At 36.1% G+C, this 18,950-nt stretch overlaps 2 protein-coding genes and 1 long non-coding RNA gene across 3 annotated transcripts; 2 read left to right on the forward strand and 1 right to left on the reverse strand.

Annotated features, from left to right (window-relative positions):
• Window positions 1–2,202: 2,202 nt before the first annotated feature.
• LOC112171624 (ribonuclease MC) lies at window positions 2,203–3,260 on the forward strand. The gene is made up of 3 exons (XM_024308784.2): window positions 2,203–2,258; window positions 2,478–2,656; window positions 2,780–3,260. Exons 1-3 carry the CDS (start codon window positions 2,249–2,251, stop codon window positions 3,212–3,214), a joined length of 624 nt encoding a protein of 207 aa, XP_024164552.2. The 5' UTR covers window positions 2,203–2,248; the 3' UTR covers window positions 3,215–3,260.
• A 5,050-nt stretch (window positions 3,261–8,310) lies between these two features.
• On the forward strand, window positions 8,311–9,813 carry LOC121049646 (F-box/kelch-repeat protein At3g06240-like). Its single transcript, XM_040507494.1, has 2 exons — window positions 8,311–8,597; window positions 8,965–9,813. The coding sequence occupies exons 1-2, from the start codon at window positions 8,590–8,592 to the stop codon at window positions 9,716–9,718; spliced, it is 762 nt and encodes a 253-aa protein (XP_040363428.1). The 5' UTR covers window positions 8,311–8,589; the 3' UTR covers window positions 9,719–9,813.
• Window positions 9,814–16,299: 6,486 nt separating this feature from the next.
• On the reverse strand, window positions 16,300–17,623 carry LOC121049845. The gene is made up of 3 exons (XR_005801441.1): window positions 17,530–17,623; window positions 16,802–16,889; window positions 16,300–16,472 (listed from the first exon to the last, which is right to left on the reverse strand). It is a non-coding gene; the product is annotated as an uncharacterized LOC121049845 (long non-coding RNA).
• Between the last annotated feature and the right edge of the window lie 1,327 nt (window positions 17,624–18,950).

The following is an 18,950-nucleotide window of genomic DNA, read 5'->3' on the forward strand; positions in this document are numbered from 1 at the left end:
CTCTATCACTGCTTTTCTCCAAGTGATGTAGCTTTTCACACGGTAGACCTCCCATGCTTTCTCCAAGGAAATTAATAATCTGATTAATGATGGCTTCCTTGGACCACCGTAATTAATCATAGCAGAACTCTATCGAGAGAGAGACTACCAATTGCAGGTTGCAAGTGAAATCTTCAAAAATTAAAGATACATTATCAATTTTGGAGGTATGAATAGAACTTAAAAAAAAAATTATTGATTTTATTACACGATGGGCATTGTGGTAAAATTAGGGAGGTGTAGATAGCAAATTGGTTATTTGTAAAAATAAGTTAGAGCTCTATTAAGTAGGGAAGTCCAACTATCAATTTAAGAGGTATGAATAGAAGCTCCCTAAGCAAAAACTATCCTACACTCACAATTTTCTCCCACTTTTTTTGCAATAACTGTTTAATGACCTGCATAATATGAATGATATATATGAACAATCTAAGCAAATTAAGAGAAGCATAAAACAATTATGCTGGGAGAAGAAAACAATATGAACATTCTAAGAATTTGGATGACATACTCTTTAAGAATTTGGGCAAAGTTAGGGTCAGAGTTTCGAATGAAATTTCAAAACCCTTTTATTTCTCAAAAAAAAAAAAAAAGGGAAGCTGGCACCTAGGGTTGAAGTAGGAATTTGTTACTCTTTTGAGAATCTTGTTGGCAAATGTGACCATTGCAATATAATTTGAGGGAGACCAATGTCCTCTGCTCAGCAGCCATGCTGCACCGAGTTTGATAAGTGGTCCTATTGAACAGAGAATGGAATTGCAGGCCCTCCCCTGTGGATGGAGTTTTTAGATTTTAGGGTGTGCGATGCCCATATTACCATTTGTATGCAGGCCTTTGTTTCAGCCAAAAGCAAGCAGTAAAGGCCATAAATCTATTCTACTGCATGAAAAAATCGTAAACTACCAAGAAGGCAATGACACAACTGACCAATCATTGGCCTTAATATTGATTGAAACACCGACAAGTGCAGAGACACCGGTGGCTGCTTGAGAAAGCAAAACCTGCTGAGCCGAAAATGGTCACCAATGGAAAAGAAGCTTCTGAAGAGCAAACTGATGCGACAGTACCTAATGCAGAAAAGGAAAGTAAGTAGAGGTGACAAGCGCAGTACTCCTCCCTCTCCTACCAAATCCCCACAAAAGCTTAAAATACTGTTACTTGAGAGCTATTCAAGCCGCTTCTTGAGGATGCACCTACAAAGAAGCTAAAGATGCTAGAATTCACCAATAAATTCTCTGCCAGGTCATTGAGAATGAATGAAGCTCCTGGAAATGTCTTAGTTCCCAAGATGTTTTGCAGCAGAGCTCTGAACCAAAAAAGAAGAGGGGCAGAACATGGGATCCAAAAATAATCCCCCAAAGTTGAAGAAGGTTGCAGAAGCACAAGAACTTTGTTTAGCTTTTCTCTCGAAACCTCCTAGCCCAACTATTAAGGGCAAGGAGAAAATTTAAGTTTAGTTTTATTTTCTAAACCTAGCCTATTTATTATACTTTGTTTTCATAGTTCTTAGAGTCGCTTTAAAATAAGCGAGCACTGATTGTCTAATGAGTGGTGCTAATATACCACATCCTAAACTTGCCCTAGAGATAACAAGAGAAGGTATGTATCCGTGCTATTCTGGCCTGCGTTTGAATGAAATTGACTACTTTGATTTTAAAAAAATAAAAATAAAAAAATGATTTGGTGTATGTGTAACCTTAGGAACAAAAAATGCCTGACAACAAAACCTCCTTTCTCCTAGTCAGCGTGCTTTGATTCAATCTTGTTCAACTTATTATACTAGTTGGCTGCTTTTAAAAGGTTAAATTTTTTTTATTTTTTTTATTAATAAGAACTAGTTGGTTGGTTTGGCTCAATCGAACTGTTCGATCTTGTTGCGGGTGGATGGTGTTGAATCTTGAAGAAGCAGCTAACTAGAATTGCGTCAGATGAATTTACGAAGAGATCAATGTTGAAGTCGGCCAAATTTGATGCAGAGTTTATGGGAAATGGAGAACGTTGCTCTTGAATTGAAATTGAACCTCTAACTATCAATAGTAGTATATTGGTTCACCATTTGTCCAAAAAAAAAAAAAAAAAAGTCGGCACCATCTAGAGACTATATAACCAGTAAGACGATGCGACTCATGGGATAGAAAACATGTCTGGTATTCGTATGACGATCCTGAATGGGGTGGCTCTTGCATTTGTTCTTTCCTTGTGTATCCCCATGTGCACCGGTGAGTTCCGTTTCTACTTGTATTTGAACTCTAATGCACCAATATAAATATTTTGTGATCATTACGTACTTTTCCACGGTTTGTGACTAGTAGTTGGTGAAATAAGTGCAGATTGGTAATATGTTATTGAATCTAATCAGCTGCTCTTATATAAGTTTTGACATTCTTCCTTTCTGTTATTTTTTGTTTTTTTTTTTTCCAACACAATAATGTCTCTAGGTTCATATGATCATTTTAAATTTGTACAACAATGGCCACCGGCCGTCTGTGATACGTCTGGCTGCAAGAGATCGGGGTTATCACGCTTCACGATCCATGGCCTTTGGCCAAATAATAAAACGTATGTGAAAAATCAACCGACTTGTCTTACCAATCGGGCCAACTCAATTAAGGCTACGGTAATGCATTGACTTGCTCTTAATCAATTTTTTACTTATCTTTTCACAATGTATTTAGTGTGTTATTTCTACTTCTTCCATTTTTTATTTTATTTATTTATTTATTTATTTATTTTTACCTAGATACTCACTAGTTCGAATTTGGTAAGCAAGCTGAGCACCTCTTGGCCCGATGTGAAAAATGCAAATGATAATGATTTTTGGAACAAACAATGGGACAAGCATGGCACATGTTCCTTGCAGACATACGACCAAGCACAATACTTCGAGCGGTCATACAACATGTGGAAAGAAACCAACCTGACAAAAACCTTGGATAGCCTCATCAAACAGACACCGAGACAACAGAACGTCACAGATATAGAACAACTCATTCAAGGAGTAACTGCAACTGAAAAGAAACCCCTCCTCCGTTGTGAACAATCTCATAGTAATGCCAGTAAGTCTCTCTTGAAAGAGATTGTCATTTGCTATGCACACAACGGGATTACTGTGATCGATTGCGTCAGTCGACCAAAATCCACCTTCGAATGCTATGACGGATTTTGGTTTCCTTGACAGTCTTTTAGGTTATTATGTGAAATCAATCAATATCTCAAGTAACTTTAAAGCATGAACAATATAAAATAATAAATTTGCAATATCCATTTCACATCTCAATACGCATCTTAGAAATACTTATTTTTAGCTCATAGAAACTAGGGTTGGGATTGGGCCGAGCCCGTGTAAAATTTGTGGGCCCGGGTTATGACCATTTTTTTTCTGGCCAGGCCCAATTAATGAGTTTTTATTTTTAGGACCGAGTCAGGCCCGAACTGATTTTTACGGGCTGGGTTTTCCTGGCTTTCGGGCCCAAAAACCTGATTAGGGGGAAGAAAACAAAAAACAGCTAACTGATAAAGTGAAACAAAATGAACAAGAACAAGTTGTCCAAACTTCCAGTTTTCCACATTCCAACAATTCAAGTGAAACAAAATGAACAAAAACAAGTTCCAAGCTTCCAGTTTTCCACATTCCAACAATTCAAAGTCCAACTGAACAAGATCCACATTCCAACATAACAAATTGCAGATTAAAATCTTCCAAGTTTCAAATAAACAACTTCATAATCAAATAGTCCCAACTCCCAAATAAAGTAAAAAACAAGTTCCAAACATTGTAGAATGCTAAAGCAAACATAACCAGCAATAATGGATTAAAATTGCAAATGGACAGATCCACGGAATTCTAGGTTGCAGCTCCTTAATTGAGTTCATTCATTCCAACAGCCGAATTTCAGTATCTTCCAACAGTGAGTTCATTGAGCTTGGACAGAAGGCTTGTTCCCTGCAATTCGAAAACATGACCAGCAGCAATTCAAAAATGTGACCAGCCATTCAAAAACATGACCAACAATTACAAAAAAAAAAAATAAATAAAATAAAATAAAAGGAGCAAGATTTATAGAAAGAGGGAGAGATTGGAGGTATGCGTACCACGGTGGTGGTGTTGTCCTCCACGTCGAATAACAGCACTGTAGACCTTCCAGGTGATAGTAGAAGGTGCAAACCTTGACCTTCCCCGAATCCCTGCAGCCAAAATTGACAGCAGACGTTCCTCGCATACCAATCTTCTCACGAAGTCACGACCATGAAAGATTGAAAGGAAATCGCATCAATTTGGGATATTGGAAGAGGTGGTTTCGAATTCAATCCCAATAATGAAGTACAAAGAGAAGGTTTTACTTACAGTGGGACGGAGAGATCGAACCGGCAAGGGTGGGTCAGCGGTAGAAGCGGCGATAGGGTGGGTCCAAGGACCAAAATATAGAGTTTCGAGGAAATATCGATAGTCCCGAAAATGGAAATATTGAGAATATATCGATTTCGGTAAATAATCAAGAAAAATGATGGAAATTTGAAGAAAAACATGGAAATTTTAAGTGAAACTTTTAGATAGGTTTATTTTATCAATTGTCTGCTATATATAGAAAGAAAATCTTGAATAAACCTTGTTATATAGTAATTTGTAATAATTTAAGATAAAACGGTAAATGCTGAATCGCCGATAACTCTGAAATTTTTTTAAATAAACATCTAATTTTTTTTTTATGGCTAGAAACCCAATGGGAGGCTAAGCCATCACGCCTCATATACATTTTTTGTACTTATCATAAATTACACCTTGAATTACATGAGTAACTTAGAATCACGTAGAAGACCTATGAGGTACAAGGTATGAAGATTATTTGGTGCAAGGTATGAAGATTATTTTAAACTATTTATAGAAGTTATAATTTGAAATGTTGTTGTAAAATATTTGAACATTTAGTAAAAAAAAAAAAAATTCAATATAGTAATTAAGTTTTCAAGTTAGTTATTGATTGGACGTGTATCTAAGTTTTCAGATTCGTAGGCAAATGAATATATATTAGAATGTTGTGATTAATACATAAAGGTTTGTGCAGCAGAGTTAGCAAACCCTCTCAAAGGGTAGTGGGATGACTAAGGTTCGATCTTTGGTGTTGTTGTTGGTTTTTTGGATTGAATTTTATGCCAACTACTCATCCACCACACGTGTTGGGCCCACGGAGATTGACTTTGCATGTGAGAATTGTTGGTGGAGATGGAATGTATGGGGAAATTTTGGGAAATATCGAAAATTTCGGGAAATATCGGAAATATCGGGAAATATCGAAAATTTCGACCGAAATTGTCATGGTATGCTATGAATATATCGGGCCTCCAAAAAAACAAAAATTTCGGCGAAATTTTGCCGATTTTTTCGATTTTTCAGTCCTTGGGTGGGTCGGTGGTTCAACAAAAATGGTGGCCGAGAGAGAGAGTGAGTCGAAGAGAGGCTAAGTCATTGAGACTGAGAGGTTACTTGGTTAGCTAGGGTTAAGTGACTTAGGTCTTTAGTTGGGTTAGGAATCGCCTGTGCACACATATTGTAAGCCTAAATATCAATTGAAGTGCTGGTGGGCTATGTCTAGCACCTTGTTGTTGGCTATCGTCAGTTGAAGTGCTTCTCAGAGGATGCTGTTTTGTTTGGCCATATTATCCATCTATTTGAGAGCCTGGTGTTCAGCCTCTGTTGTGCTCACTCCAGGGCCAATCTAGAGTGCCGTGGCAAGGTTTGTAGTTGCCGCCATGACCATGGAGGTCCCTCTGTTGGGGTTGAGGAAGTAGAGGGTGCAATAGACCTCTCATGGCCAATCCTCGTCATTTGTGTTGGGGGTGCTGTTAGTCATTGGTAAAGTGTGGTGTCCTGCCAGCAAGGATCAGAGGGAAATCCTTCTAGCACCAAATTTTTCTATTGATTAGATGGGTGTGGCCTAATCCATCAGAATCACGGATGTCGTGCTACTATAGCTCTCGGTCTCGTTTATCTGTAAAACAAACAAAGGTCAAAGGGAAGACCGGCTATGCGGGCCTTCGACGCTCCGATGCCTAAATCAGTATCATTATAAGACAAAGATAATGGAAAGCGATAGTAAACAGTTACCTCTTTAGGGTGTTGGAGATGACCTACTTGTAGAGGATTTGGAGGGATGTGGTTCCCTTGCTTCCAATGTGGGATGCTTGGGTTCCCAATACCACCCTAAAGGGTATTACGACCCCCGTTTGGGAGTATCCTTGTTACTCTTTTGTAGGTAGATGAGCCTTGTGCTTATGATATTTGTGTCTGGGAGGTATATATACCAACATTCAACTCAACGATTTTGAATTTTTTATAAATGAACTCAATATCAATAATATTAAAGAACAAAGTTATCACAAGTATAAAAAAATCTAATACCTTGATAATTATTCCACAAAGAACTGAGCAATGAATTATGTTTGATTTAAATAACAATCTTCATTGCAAGATCAAAATTCAACAAAGGAAGTGACTTTGGAATATTTCAAGTTTGGAAGAATGGTTCAACAAAGGAAGTAACTTTGGATAGGAGTCTCATCCAACCATAAATCATCAATAGAAAATAAACTAGCAAGGTGAGCATGTCTATCTACAACACAATTTGCTTCATGGAAAGCATGCTGGATTCTAACTAATTGAAAAGCAGTCATATAATCTTTATAATCATCTAAAAACCTGACTTACCACCGAAAAATTCTTTTCCACACTTTTGAGAGCAGCTATCAAAATGATAGAGTCGCTTTCAATACATATTTTCAACTAACCTTGGTGAATACCATGTAGAAGACAGGCCCTACACGCCTCAGCTTTTATATTTAAGACCTAGTTTGCACGTAGATGACATCATATGATGTCATCAAATGATAAGAGGATCAGGGGCGGAACTGTGTAAAGGCCTGCAGGGGTCTGGACCCCCCCTACAATTATTGCATAATCAGTCTTACTAGCTAATATAACCATATAAGATGAGGAGAACTGTGTTAATTCATATGATTGGACCCCCCCCCCCTAAAAAAATCTCAGCCCACAGCTTCACAATGTAATCCTACATAAGTTAAAACTGAACAAAAAGAGGAAACTTATTTTGGTTGGTTAGTTCGACCAAAATACATGAAATGTTCCAAGTACAGTAAACTTCCCCACCGTTGCTTAGGGTTTGAAAGGTAAGTTTAAAGAGAAAAAAGCAAACAATAATCATATTTGATTCGCTATTAATTTCTAAGTTTTTTTTGGCGTTAAAATGAATTTCGTTTTTTTTACTGTTGAATATTTAATTGTGGTTATGGGACATATTCAATAAATTTTTCTTAATGATGAAATACTTTACATGATAGGGTACTTTTGATTAAAGAACTCTTTTAATTTTCCAAAACAAAAAGACTATCAAAATTACTGTTATACGTGTAAATTTAGTTTATAACTGGACCCCCCCCCCAAGATACAAATCCTGGTTCCGCCCCTGAAGAGGATAGAAATGTTGTATTCATTGTTATCCATGTAGATGTTGATCTTAGTTCTGTTTTGAGTAAACATCGTTGGTATGATCAATTTTAATTAAAAAAATAAGATACACCTAAATACATAGCACTAAATTGATTCATTGCATAATTCCATCTATGATGTAATCAATGAAGCAGACACGGGAAAAAATATAAAGTTACGGATGCTTTGACAAATGTAGGCTTAACTTCTCCTGATTTGGCTCGTTGGTATTCAATACCGTTTCCTTATTGATCTTTGTAGTTCGGGTCAACTTGGCATACCACATTTGTTTTCTTCACAATTGTTGGCTAGACTTAAGAGCAACTCCAATAGCTTCCCTATAATTTCTGTATAATAGAGAAGCAAAAGTCAAAACTTTAGCATATTTTTCTTTTCCAACTCCAACAGATTCTCTATTTTACAGCAATCTCTAAAATCTCCATATTCTTCCTTAAATTTTAGAGATTGCTGTAAATATAGGAAATTTGGTTTTCTCTTTCCTCACTTTCTCTAAAATAGGGATAATTATAGGGAATCTGTTGGAGCAAAAGAGACTCATTTTTTCCTAAAGTAGAGAAAAATCAAAATTTGGGGAAGCTGTTGGAGTTGCTCTAAGTCTATTTGTACGTCCGTCATTGGAGGCCTCATATAAAAATAGGCAACTCTGCAAGTGTTGTGTGGCTGCAAAATGAGGTGAAACTTGAAATATTATTTATTTATTTTGGTTAGTTCTCACCCTCAATGTATTTTGGCCTTCCATATTAGAATTTTCTGACCCCAGGATTGGGTCAGAGCATATGCCTCCTCCTCTCTCTCCCAGCCTTGGCTTAATTGGGACTTGACCCGCCTCAATTTTGTCTTTTTTCTCATCTATTTATCGTATTATGGATCTATTTCTTTCTCTTTACATATTGTACTAAACTATAAGTGAAAGTAGAAAGAGGAAAAGAGGAAAACGGAGGAGAAATGGCGCAGTCTTCCAAATTGGTGGAAGAGATGGTCGCACAATTCCTGTCGAGATTACCATCTAAAGCATTGATCCGATTCAAATGCATTCGTAAGTCGTGGTACAATCTTATAAATAGTCCAAGTTTCGTGGACCAGAATCGTTTTAATTCCATGAACAACAAATTCACCTCTTCCACTTGCATCATTACCAAGCATACTGTTCTCAAGGATAGTAGCATTACAGATAGGAATGAAATTTCTAATATCCTTGTGTATGGAAACAATGATAAGAAGCAAACTTTGCTTTCATCACTTACTCTTTGCGACAATCTTGATGGTGATGACCAAGAGCTTTATTGTATTATTGAGGACGACCTTATTGTTCCTTTTCCTCTATGTAGAAATTCCTATAATTTTTATATTGTAGGTCATTGTGATGGGATTATTTGTCTTAGTTCATTTCTTTGCGATGACAGGGATATTGCTTTATGCAACCCTTCAATCAAGGAATTCAATCATCTCCCAAAATCCTGTATTCATCTCCCCCCCAAAGATGAAGATGATTATGTACATGAATGTCACGTGGGATTTGGCTATGATTCCAAAGCCAAGGTTTACAAGGTTGTTAGAATTGTCGATTTTTCTTCGTCACATCGTCCAAGAGTAGAGGTGTACACCTTAGGTGCAGATTGTTGGAGAGAGATCAAGGCATTTGTACTGGGAAATATCTGTTGCCAACGTTCTTTACATACGCACTTTAAGGGAGTTTATTATTGGAGTGGGTTTACTTATATTACGACAGAGCTACAGTTAGTCTTATTTGCATTCGACATGAGTGATGAGCTATTTTATTTGGTATATCCACCGGAGGCTGCATTTGGAAGTGACTGGAATCTTGCTGTGTGGAAAGAATCCCTTCTTCTTATCACCCATAGAGAAGAAGCTCCTAAATGTTTCGATTTATGGCTAAATGAAGACTCTGATTTTTTGAAAGGTTCATGGACAAAATACTTCACTATCAAACCTATAGAAGTTGATATTCCGTTAGTATTTTGGAAGAGTAACGAGATTCTTATGGTGAATGTTGATCGACGTATAGTTTCCTATAACCTTGATACCCAAACGCTCAAGTGTCTGCCGATTCATGGAGCGGAAGATCCTATATGTATTTATGCTATTAATTATGTAAATAGCATTATTTCAGTAAAGAGAAACAATAAACTCGAGTAGTCGAGTGTGTTGAAACTTATATCTGATAAAATAATAATTATACTGGTAGAGGCCAACAAAATAAAATTAATTGCAGGAGAAGAATTATTGTGAAATCTGTTAGTACAAATCAATATTAGTTAAGAAGAAGAAAACCTTTAATTGATGGTAAATGTGCGTATATTTTATCATAACACTAATATTTGAGTATATCAATACAACGTCGCAACAGTGTCTGAGATGCGGGGTATACTATGCAAGTCTATAGTGCTTCTCTAGAACTTCGATGCACTCCACTTCATGTGAAATCCGACCCAGTTATATTTTCATTCAATTTGTTAAATTAAACATTTGAGATTGAAGCACACTCATATTCTATAGTATCAAGAATGTACACAGTCAATAGCTCACCAAATTATACTCAATAACTATTAGATTCATTGTAAAAAAATTCATGATTTACTCCAAAATAATCTCAGTAAATTACATTGCTCATCAGAGCAATCCAAACTGTACCCTACATCTCCTAAATGTTTCGATTTATGGCTAAATGAAGACTCTGATTTTTTGAAAGGTTCATGGACAAAATCCTATCAAACCTATAGAAGTTGATATTCTGTTAGTATTTTGGAAGAGTAATAAGATTCGTATGGTGAATGTTGATCGACATATAGTATCCTATAATCTTTATACATATCCAAACGCTCAAGTGTCTCCTGATTCATTAAGCGGAAGATCCTACATTTATTTATGCCATTAATTATGTAGATAGCATTATTTCAGTAAAGAAAGACGATAAACTCGAGTGCATGAAAACTTATATCTAGGAAAATAGTTATTGATTTATGTACTGGTAGTGGCCAACAAAATAATAATAATAAATTTATGTAGCAGAAGAGTTGTTGTGAACTTGTGATATCTGCTACTGCTAGTGCAAATCAATATTAGTGAAGAAGAAGAAAACCTTTAATTTAAGTCAATTGTGCGTATTTCTTAAGTAGTGTTATGGTATTTGAGTAAATCAATACAACGTCACAACAGTGTATGAGATGCGTGGTATACTATTCAAGTCTGAAGTGCTTCTCTAGAACTTCAATGCTCTCCGCTTGAAATCATTCACCCGGTTATATTTTTATTCAATTGGTTAACCAATTGAATATTCGAGATTGAAGAACACTCGAATTCTTCTTTTTCTTTTTTCTTTTTTTTTTAAAGGGAGTTTGGAACCCAGCCTAACTAGGATGCTCAGCCCCATGTCCGTTATTATTATTAATAGAAGAAGGATGATTGTAAAGCGAATGTCTCCCATTACCTACGCCTCAAGTAGTAGTATAAGAATCCTTATAGAGTACATCTTGGATAATCACATGAGTCTTATCTAACCAATAATCATCTAAGTAAGAAACACTAGCAAGATGCGCCAATCTATGGGTTACACCATTTGCTTGCTTTACGATAAATAGGTTGTAAAGAAAAAGAAGGAATAGCATTCATATATGTATGCCTTACAATCTTCAACAATGCAACCTACCTCAGAGAAATCCTTCATGCTTCCATTAAGTGCATTAACCACCGCAACACAATCGGTCTCAATGTTGACCTCTGTCATGCCTTGGTGAATAATTAGAAGGAGCCTTGCTCTCATAACCTCACACTCCATATGGAATGCAGATCTAACCCGGGAAAAAGGACGTGCAATTGCACCTAAACACACACCAAACTCATCTCGGATGATTGCCCCGATTCCACCTTGACCCGTAGCCGCTAAAAAAGCATTGTATTCTAAAGCATCATAAATGTTCACATGGTTAGTAATTGATCAAATTATACTCAATTACTATTAGATTCATTGTAAAAAATTCATGAGTTACACCACAATAATCTCAGTAAATTACACTTCTAATCAGAGCAATACAAATTACAAAAGATGAAAAAACTGACTTTCAATGTAGATTGAAATTTGAATATGCACAAGTATGTGTGACTCGTCTTTCAATGGCTTGGACCTCTCTTTTGGCAACAATGGATGTGACTAATGTGGAATGGAAGAGTTTTTGGCCACACAAAAGAGACCTGGTGCAACATAATGGAAGGCATAAGATGAAGGTGTAAAAACCATATACATGCTCACAACATATGCACACAATCATAAAAGGGATCAAGGCTTACCTTCAGCAATCACTGGCATGGATTCCATCTTATGCAGCTGCTAAACTTGATCACTGAATATGGTCTTCTGTTACTAATCAACTTGCTTCTCAATGGACAGAACTTATGCAAATAACGTGGGTAGTAATCAGGGACCAATTCATCTGTATATATATGAGACTTAAACCTCAAGAAGCTTCCCATTAAAGCATTCCTTGTCGGTTTAGGTTTCATTGTTAGATTCCTAATGTATCACAATCTTGTAGCCTTTCTTGTAGACTAAGCAATAGGATTACTTACCTTAATGAATAGATACACTCTTCCATTAAGTTACAAGTATTGATTTACAGTTTGTATCCATGTTAAACTAGGTTTGACATTTAGCTAATCATCAATTACTTTATGATGATATGTGTTAAGTACATATTTCATCTAACAATCTCCCTTTTGGACTCACACATATCATACTCGATGATTTGCACCAGAGAACATCAAAACCTACTTAACTTACTGAAGTGCTCGCCAGATGACAAACTCAAATTGAAAATCCATTCCAACATAGTCAGATCACAGTTACTTATGCAGAGCAAGAAACAGTATACATTTTAACAAAAATGCAGAGTTTCAAAACCACAAACACAAGCTCCTGCAATCCACATATGTCAAACCAGAAGTGATACAGTATATGTTAATGTGTATCAACAAGTAAACATATATTAGGTCCTACTTTATGTTTCTAAAACCAGAAACTCAAGCAAATTTACTGAACACTGATGGCTTAAAATTATTGCTTGAACCTTAACATCATGCTATACATGATTTAAGCCATCTGATAGCAAGTATGATATTCAAAACAAGATGATAATTTCCAAAACAAAACAATAAAGCTGCAGCAAAATCATAACTGGAAATACCTCAAAATTTTATTGATAATAAAAACAGTCATTACAAATAAGTTGTGATAAACAAAAATAAAAGATCACAACTAAAACACAAGAACTCAAAAAGCCTTAGAATTTTAAATGCTCCAACTGGACTAACTCTCTACTGAACCTAAGCATCTAAATTAGCTAAAATTCCAATGCTTGCTGTATGCTTCTGGAATGCAACCACTGACAATGCCTTGGTGAAAGGATCTGCTAGCTGTGAATTTGTGTCAATACTCAAAACAGCTATTTCACCATGCTTTACTCTTTCTCTAACACTGTAATACTTTAGATCAATATGCTTGGAATTATTTGACCTTTTACTGTTCTTGCTAAAGAAAATTGCAGCCTCATTGTCACAATAAATCACAAGTGTGCCCGCCACAATGTGACTCAATACTTTGGTTTGCATGAGAAAATTCCTAATCCAAAGTCCTTCACACACAGTTTCATATACTGCAATAAATTCTGCTTGCATAGTAGAAGTTGAAACAAGAGTTTGCTTCATGGTTTTCCAAGCAATAGCGCCTCCTGCAAGCATGAACACATATCCACAAGTCGACTTCTTAGAGTCTGGATAATTCCATGCAAAATCCGAGTCTGAGAATCCAATGAGTTTCAGATCCTCCACTTGCCTATAAATTAGCATGTGACTTTTAGTTCTCTGCAGGTATCTCAACACTTTCTTCCCAGCTACCCAATGTTCATGGCCTGGATTAGATTGGAATCTCGACAAAATCCCTATTGCAAAAGACAAGTCTGGCCTAGTGCAGACTTGTGCATACATGAGACTTCCTACAAGTCTGGCATAAAGTTTTGACTCTATATTTTCTTTCTCAACATCACTTTTGGGACTTTGCTTCTTAGTTAGCTTATCTCCTTTGGACATGGGGACTTCTCCAGCTGCACACTTCTCCATACCAAATCTCTTTAGAATTTTGATAACATAATTCTGTTGAGACAAACCAAGTAGTCTATGTGCCCTATCTCTTTTAATCTCAATACCTAGTACATATGATGCTTCTCCTAAGTCTTTCATGTCAAAATTCCTTGACAGAAAACTCTTGGTATCTTTAAGCAATTTAATGTTACTGCTAGCCAAAAGTATATCATCCACATAGAGTACCAGAAAAATAAAATTGTTCCCAACTGTTTTCAAATAAACACACTCATCAACAAGATTTTCTGTAAATCTAAAAGTAGAAATCACATAATCAAATTTCTTGTACCACTATCTAAAAGCTTGTTTAAGGCCATAAATTGATTTTCTTAACTTACATACTAAGTTTTCACTTCTAGCTTGTACAAACCCTTCTGGCTGCCTCATATAAATCACTTCATCTAGTTCACCATTCAAGAAAGCTGTTTTAACATCCATCTGGTGCAGCTCCATATCAAAATGAGCCATTAAAGCCATGATTATCCTAAACGAGTCTTTTGTAGAAACTGGAGAAAAAGTCTCAGTAAAGGCAATGCCCTCCTTCTGTGTAAAACTCTTGGCAACTAATCTTGCTTTATGTCTCTCTACATTGCCATTTTCATCTCTTTTGGTTTTGAAAACCCATTTACAACCTATAGGCTTCTGGTTGGGATCAGGTTCAACTAATTCTCAAACTCCATTTTGACTCATGGAATTAATTTCTGCTTCCATTGCTTGCTGCCATTGATGAGATTCACTACTTTCAATGGCCTGATTAAATGTAGTTGGATCATTGTCCTCTGCACAGTCCATTTCAATTTCTGCTTCTTGCAAATAAACAATGTAGTCACTCTCTTCCCCCCCCCCCCCAATAAGTTGGTTTTCTTGCTCTCTGTGATCTTCTAGGCTGAGTGACTGGAGGATTTTGAGGTTCACTTACTTGACCAGTTACTGGCTAGTTACTTGACCAGGTACAGTTACTTGGTCAGTTACATGGTCAGTTACTTGACCAGTTACAGTTACTTGGTTAGTTACTTGACCAGTTACAGGTACTTGATCAGTTACTTGACCAGTTACAGGTACTTGATCAATTACTTGACCAGTTGACAGGTACTTGATCAGTTACTTGGTCAGTTACTCGACCAGTGACTTGATCAGTTACATCTTGTTCTAAAGGCAATGCTACACTTATATTCTCATCTGACACAATTTCATCAAAATCAGAGGTTAAATCCTCAAGGTTTGTACTGTGAACTTTTTCACTTAGAAACTTTACTTGATGTGTTTCAAAAATTCTAGGTGAATGATGAGCAGAATATAATTTATAGCCTTTAGATTTATCTGGATAACCTATAAAATAGCAACTAACAGTTTTGGGGTCAAGTTTATTCAAGCTTGGATTATAAATCCTAGTTTCTGCATGACATCCCCAAACATGCACTATGCCAAAAAGGCCTTCAGACGACAAAACTGTTCTGTCGTCTGAACGAACAAAAATGTGTCGTCTAGTACGGTGTCGTCTCTTGGGGGCATCAGACGACAGAAGTGTTCTGTCGTCTGAAAAATCAGACGACATAAAAAAATAAAAGTCTTGTGTTGTCTGATGAGTTTTGCATTTTGGGAACATTGTGATCTGTATCTTTAAAAGCATTCAAACAACAGTTTTGTATTGTCTGATAAATAAAACAACCACAGTATTTTTTAAATACTATTGTGTGAAGCATATTTGCAAGACTTATTTGTGTGGTCTGAATGCCCTTAAATAAGAAATATGAAGACTCGTATGTAGTGTCTTCTCTCATAGAACAACACTTAAAGATTGTGCTAATTTACTTTAAACGACAATTATATGTGGTTGTAAAGAGCATCAGAGGACAATTAAGTGTCGTTCGAGGGTAGGTTTGTATGACATTTAAGTGTTGTGTGAAAGATTTTGAAATTATACATATGTGATGTTGGAAAATGGTTTAGACAATAGATATCATATTCTTTCTGTTATGTCAGTCTCATTACGACGACAATTTACTGTCGTTTGAGATTATTTAGACGACAAATATTTGTGGTCTGAATATAAAAAGGACCACTAATAGTACGTGTTTTATATTGTCTGTGATCACGTCCAATCACACTTATATGTTGTTGTTATACACTTTAGCCAATACTTTCATCTAACTTATGTTGTTGTTTTGCCTTTCAGACTACAATTTTCTGTTGTCCCATTGTTAAAAAGACAATAGACTTCTAATTGGTTTTTGTGTTGTTTTTGTGCAGCTACAACCATACATTTTGGTGTGCTTTTGTTGTAGCTTGCAATTTGAGACAACACATATTAGTAGTCCCCTGTCACAATTGGTATGTATGCATTCTGGAAATTAAAATTGCCCATTAATGAAAGTATGAAACCATAAAATCCACATCCAAAATCATTCATTGCAATTTCCATTAATCCACCATTGTCTCATGTACACAAAGCTAATCATGAACATTAGTTCAAAATAACCCATATCTACTAATCTGGATCTACAGACAAGTTCAAATGCTTAATGAATGAAGAATTTCTACTAGACACAAGTTAATAAAGGAACTAGCTAGGTGTACTGTTGTACCAGTTTCACAATCTGATCATGAATGGAATCACCCGAATCATAGAAGTGGTCATAGAAAACGGAATGGCCAGTGAGCTTGCAGAGACCCAAACCTGCTGACCCATTGGCGCTCCACCATAAACAACAGCCACCTTTGCTCCATTCTAATAAGCAAACTTCTCAGCTTCCTTATATATCTGCCACAAAAAAACATTTTATAGCATCAAGCCCCGAACAAAATCAACACCAAAACTATAACACATCAACACCTCTAAGTCATTGAAATATGAGAACCTCATTAGCCAACTTTCTCGTCAATTAAGATGCCAATCTTGCATAAATGAACTAATATAACATTACCAAGCATACTTGGGGTACTCATGTGCTTATATTTAGCAAGTGTGAGAAGTAGTTTAGTAGCGGGTCTTATTGCCATGGCTTCAGAAATTTAAAGCAAAAAAAAAAAAAAAGTGAAATTACTGATAACAAAATAAAAGAAAATGATAACTAGGGGCAAAACCACTACCTCCCCACAAGAGCACCAAGATGTTGATCCAACTCTATGCGATACTTGTGTAGATAAGTATTTAATTCATCAGTTCCATCCTAAATTCCTATGAGATAAATCCACAAGATAAGAAAATATTTAGCATTCTAGTACCATGAATTTTCAAGGTAATAATTAAAGGAAGCAAGACATAATTTCTACAAAGAAGACCAAGTTAGGCATAGTACTATCTTGTTTTCCGGTTTTATAGGAAAATGCCACAAAGCTACTGACTTGTGCAGATACAGTAGCAGTCTCAGATATCTGAAAGTGATGAGTAATTTGGCTCTTAATGGGATCTGACCGACGTCTAGAAATGGAACTAGGGAAATGATCAAAGGCCTCCATACTTATGGGGTCCAATTTTTCTTCAACAATTGCAATGGCTATTGATGAAGGGATTTCTCTAGTTCAATTTGTGGTCAAGGAAAATAAATGTGATATGAAACAGGCAAACCTTGTAGGTAAGAATAAATTTAACCTGACAACAACAAGAAATAAATAACAAAAAAATATGATCCAAGGAAGTCAAGTTCTCCATCAAGGGACTCCACAAGCTCTTGTGGTATGGGTCTCATATGCTTGATAATTTTCTTGTCAGAGTCGTATCTGTATGAATGCAAATAAGGTGCCAGGAATCAGTAATGAAAAAAATACCAAAAGTTAAAAGCCTTATCACTAAAGTAAGCTATTCTCATATTACTCACACTTGAGCATGCTGGAAAATTGCAGCTGCTTCTCTAAAAGATCTGGGGTAATCTTCAGGCATTTGATTGCCCTTCTGCAATTTCAAAACTGATAGAGCCTGCAACCAAAAGTAGAAACATGAGACTTGATCTCAGTTCTAAAAGAACAAGAAAGCAAAACAAAATAAAAAAATAAAGTTTCTAAATAAGCAAAATTTTATAAGAAAACAAAAATGACCCTATATGTCATTGCCCCCAAAAATTTTAAGCTTGTCACCTGTCCTCCTTCAGCATTATATCATGCAACTCACCACAATATAATGTCTAGAAAATAGAGATCAAGTGAAGTCCTTTACAATGTGTAAGGTTACATCAACACCCCTAAGTCACCAAAATCCGAGAACCTGACTAGCAAACTCTCTCGTCAATCAAGATGCTAGTCTTGCAGAAATGAACCAATATAACATGACAAGCATATTTGGGGTACTCATATGCTTATATTCAGCAAGTGTGAGAAGTAGTTCACTAGCTGGTCTTACTCATAGCAAAGAACTAAATATCATAAAAGAAAAGTTAAAAGTTCCTTTCATATATGCGCAATCTTTCAATCTCATAGTAGATGATATTCATTCACAAAGAACACACTACGTACCAAGAATAGCTTTGATAACAAAAAGGTGCAGTAAGATTCCTTGATATCACTTAACAAGCTGCCTTAAACATTACCTACCCTTACGACTAAAAGAACAGACAAAAAGAGTGTTGTATACTCTGCAAAGTACAAGCTTGTGTGTCTCAAAAGCTTTAGTCCTACAAACGATATCTTGATGCTAAGGTTGCACATATTTCTGAGTTCCTGCCAAATCACACCTTTTTGATAATCTGAACAATATCCTCATCTTCGAGCAGATGCTCCTGTTGCCAAACCAACACAAAACATGCATTTGATTGACACAAGGAATGTTTATTAATTTTAATAAATTAAGCACAAGCAAACGGAAGAGATAACATGCTGGATTCAGAAACTAGAGCACTGGGGCTTGTGTTTTGCACTAGACCCCCAAACTAGAGCACTGCAACAAAAAGTGTGATGTTAACTTTCATGACTAAAGATGGGGTATATTGATAGCCCCTAACCAAAACTCTGTCAGTTTTAGTGTTCTCATTACTATTTTGGATACCTAATAGTGATAGTCCTCAATGACTACAAACTATACCTTCTATTTAATATCATTTTATCAATTAAGAGAGAAGTTTGACTACCATAGTCTAAGCGGATATTGTATTAACAGTAATCTGGTACCGCAAAATCGGCCAGCAATATATAGGTTATGAACCAAAAGATAACAACAGAAATGAGGCCACTTTGAACTTTTGCATACGATATGAACTAGATATAATGCCCGCGCTTTGCTGCGAGATTTCTTATTGTTAATCATATT

The sequence above is a fragment of the Rosa chinensis genome, chromosome 6 (genome assembly GCF_002994745.2).
Source record: "Rosa chinensis cultivar Old Blush chromosome 6, RchiOBHm-V2, whole genome shotgun sequence".
Lineage (NCBI taxonomy): Eukaryota > Viridiplantae > Streptophyta > Magnoliopsida > Rosales > Rosaceae > Rosa > Rosa chinensis.

Coding starts and splice junctions, on each gene's coding strand:
- LOC112171624 (XM_024308784.2), top strand. Junction 2,657..2,779: donor CCAACTCAATTAAGGCTACG/GTAATGCATTGA, acceptor ATTTTTACCTAG/ATACTCACTAGTTCGAATTT.